Source organism: Myotis lucifugus, unplaced genomic scaffold (genome assembly GCF_000147115.1).
Source record: "Myotis lucifugus unplaced genomic scaffold, Myoluc2.0 scaffold_95, whole genome shotgun sequence".
Taxonomy (NCBI): domain Eukaryota; kingdom Metazoa; phylum Chordata; class Mammalia; order Chiroptera; family Vespertilionidae; genus Myotis; species Myotis lucifugus.
This window is the reverse complement of record NW_005871143.1, coordinates 1,447,903-1,449,501: the sequence shown is the minus strand read 5'-3', so window position 1 is coordinate 1,449,501 and position 1,599 is coordinate 1,447,903. Positions and strand designations below refer to the sequence as shown.

The window sequence follows — 1,599 nt, the reverse complement described above, 5'->3', positions numbered from 1 at the left end:
AAGGTGAGAGGGCACACGTCCATCGACAGCACAGGATCCTTCCTACTTCAGAAATAATCGCTTCGGGACAGAGGTCATTGGGACTAGGAAAAAGGGGTAGGGGCAGACATCATTGGCAGGCAGTGACAGAACTGAAGTTACCCATCTCCTTACATATACAGGGCCATTACATGCTTTTACAAACATTATCTCTGCTGTTCTTCACAGCAATGCTGGGGGCTGGGGAGGAAAGCAGAGCAGATACGTGGTCTCCATTTTACTGTTAAAGACACCGAGCTTCAGAGAGATGAATTAAGTTTACAAAGGGTCCACATCTGCTCTCCTTTCCTTTAAAGAAACCAAAGAGCCAGGCTAAGCATTGTGCTGGCAGAGAGGAACAAACAGTAAATGAGTGGAGAGTTGCAGACCTTTAATTATTAACAGCTACTACCGAGGTTATACCACCTGCTAGGGGCTGAGTTGAGTCCCTTGTCTTTAAGATGAGGATAACATTTGGGGGCAGGAGAGAAGGATCAGGCAGCACAGCGGGTGCTTAATGAATGTTTAATGAATGGAGACAAGACGTGAGCTTGAATGGGCAACCTGAGAGAGGGCCTTAGTGCCCTACAAGGTGTTCTGATTCAGCACAACAGGTAAAGAGAAGACGCTGGCGAGGATTCGTGCAGAAACTCTGGATCAAATCTCCGTGGCTCATTGGTCAGTTGCAAAAACTTCTATACTCAGATTGCTTTTTCAATGACGTATTCTGAAATGAGGAACATCCCGTCTTCAACAACACACTGTGGCAAATCCCAGGGGAAAATAGTTTTCTTAGGCCTTGGGGTTGCTCCTTTTCACATTTCGAACTGCGTTTTGGGGGAGAGACCCAAGGTTTCTGAAGAACCGCGGCAGCGTGGAGGCGTGCAATCACCGTAAATTCAAGCCCAACAGAAAGGCGTCCCCGCCTCGGAGCCCGGGGCGGTCGCTGGCTCGGTGCAGCGTCGCCCAGCGGGCAGAGGCGGCGGGTGCGCTCGAGAGCCTCCCTCCTCCCGCAGCACTCGGCGCCCGCAAGCTGCCAGCTCCCAGGGCGGCCCGGGAACTCAGCCGGCGCTGGGAGGTGAGGCCGCGGCTGAGCGGGCGCCGCTATTGGCTGGAGGGGCGGCGGAGGCGGGGCGGAGCCGTCGTGATTGGCGGGGCCCCCAGCCGGAGGGGGCGGGGCCGCTATATCAGAGGAGTCCCTGTCGCGGCGCAGGCAGTCGGGCTGCTGGAGTGCGGCGCCGCCGCGGAGACCCGGACAGCCGGCTGGCGGGAGGGCGCGGCGGCCGCGGGGCCCAGGCAGCGGTCTGCTGGGCGGCAGCCTCCCGAGGGCCAGCCTCGCCGAGCCCGGAACTGGGTCTGATTGGTGGCGAGGCGGCAGCCCGGCGCACACCAAAGAGGAGGCGGCTGTGGAGGCAGCGGCGGCCCCAGCCATGCTGTGCTATGTGACGAGGCCGGACGCGGGTGCTGATGGAGGTGGAGGTGGAAGCGAAAGCCAACGGCGAGGACTGCCCTTACCAAGGTGAGGATGAAGGGCCAAGAGGGGACCTCACTGGTCCTCCAAGGCGGAGGGGCCTCGTGGCG

General features: G+C 58.7%; 1 protein-coding gene and 1 long non-coding RNA gene across 2 annotated transcripts in view; one reads left to right on the top strand and one right to left on the bottom strand.

The window, feature by feature from the left end:
• Positions 1–394: 394 nt before the first annotated feature.
• Positions 395–1,599, bottom strand: part of LOC111826675 — a 1,778-nt gene continuing 573 nt past the window's right edge. Inside the window, exon 2 of the long non-coding RNA XR_002830033.1 lies at positions 395–745. This is a non-coding gene — a long non-coding RNA (uncharacterized LOC111826675). The remainder of the gene's footprint in view (positions 746–1,599) is intronic.
• Positions 1,236–1,599, top strand: part of MYLIP (myosin regulatory light chain interacting protein) — a 21,905-nt gene continuing 21,541 nt past the window's right edge. The window contains 2 exon segments of the mRNA XM_006091758.3: positions 1,236–1,478; positions 1,480–1,534. Of these exon segments, the coding sequence (XP_006091820.1) occupies positions 1,449–1,478; positions 1,480–1,534 (85 nt within the window). The 5' untranslated portion in view covers positions 1,236–1,448.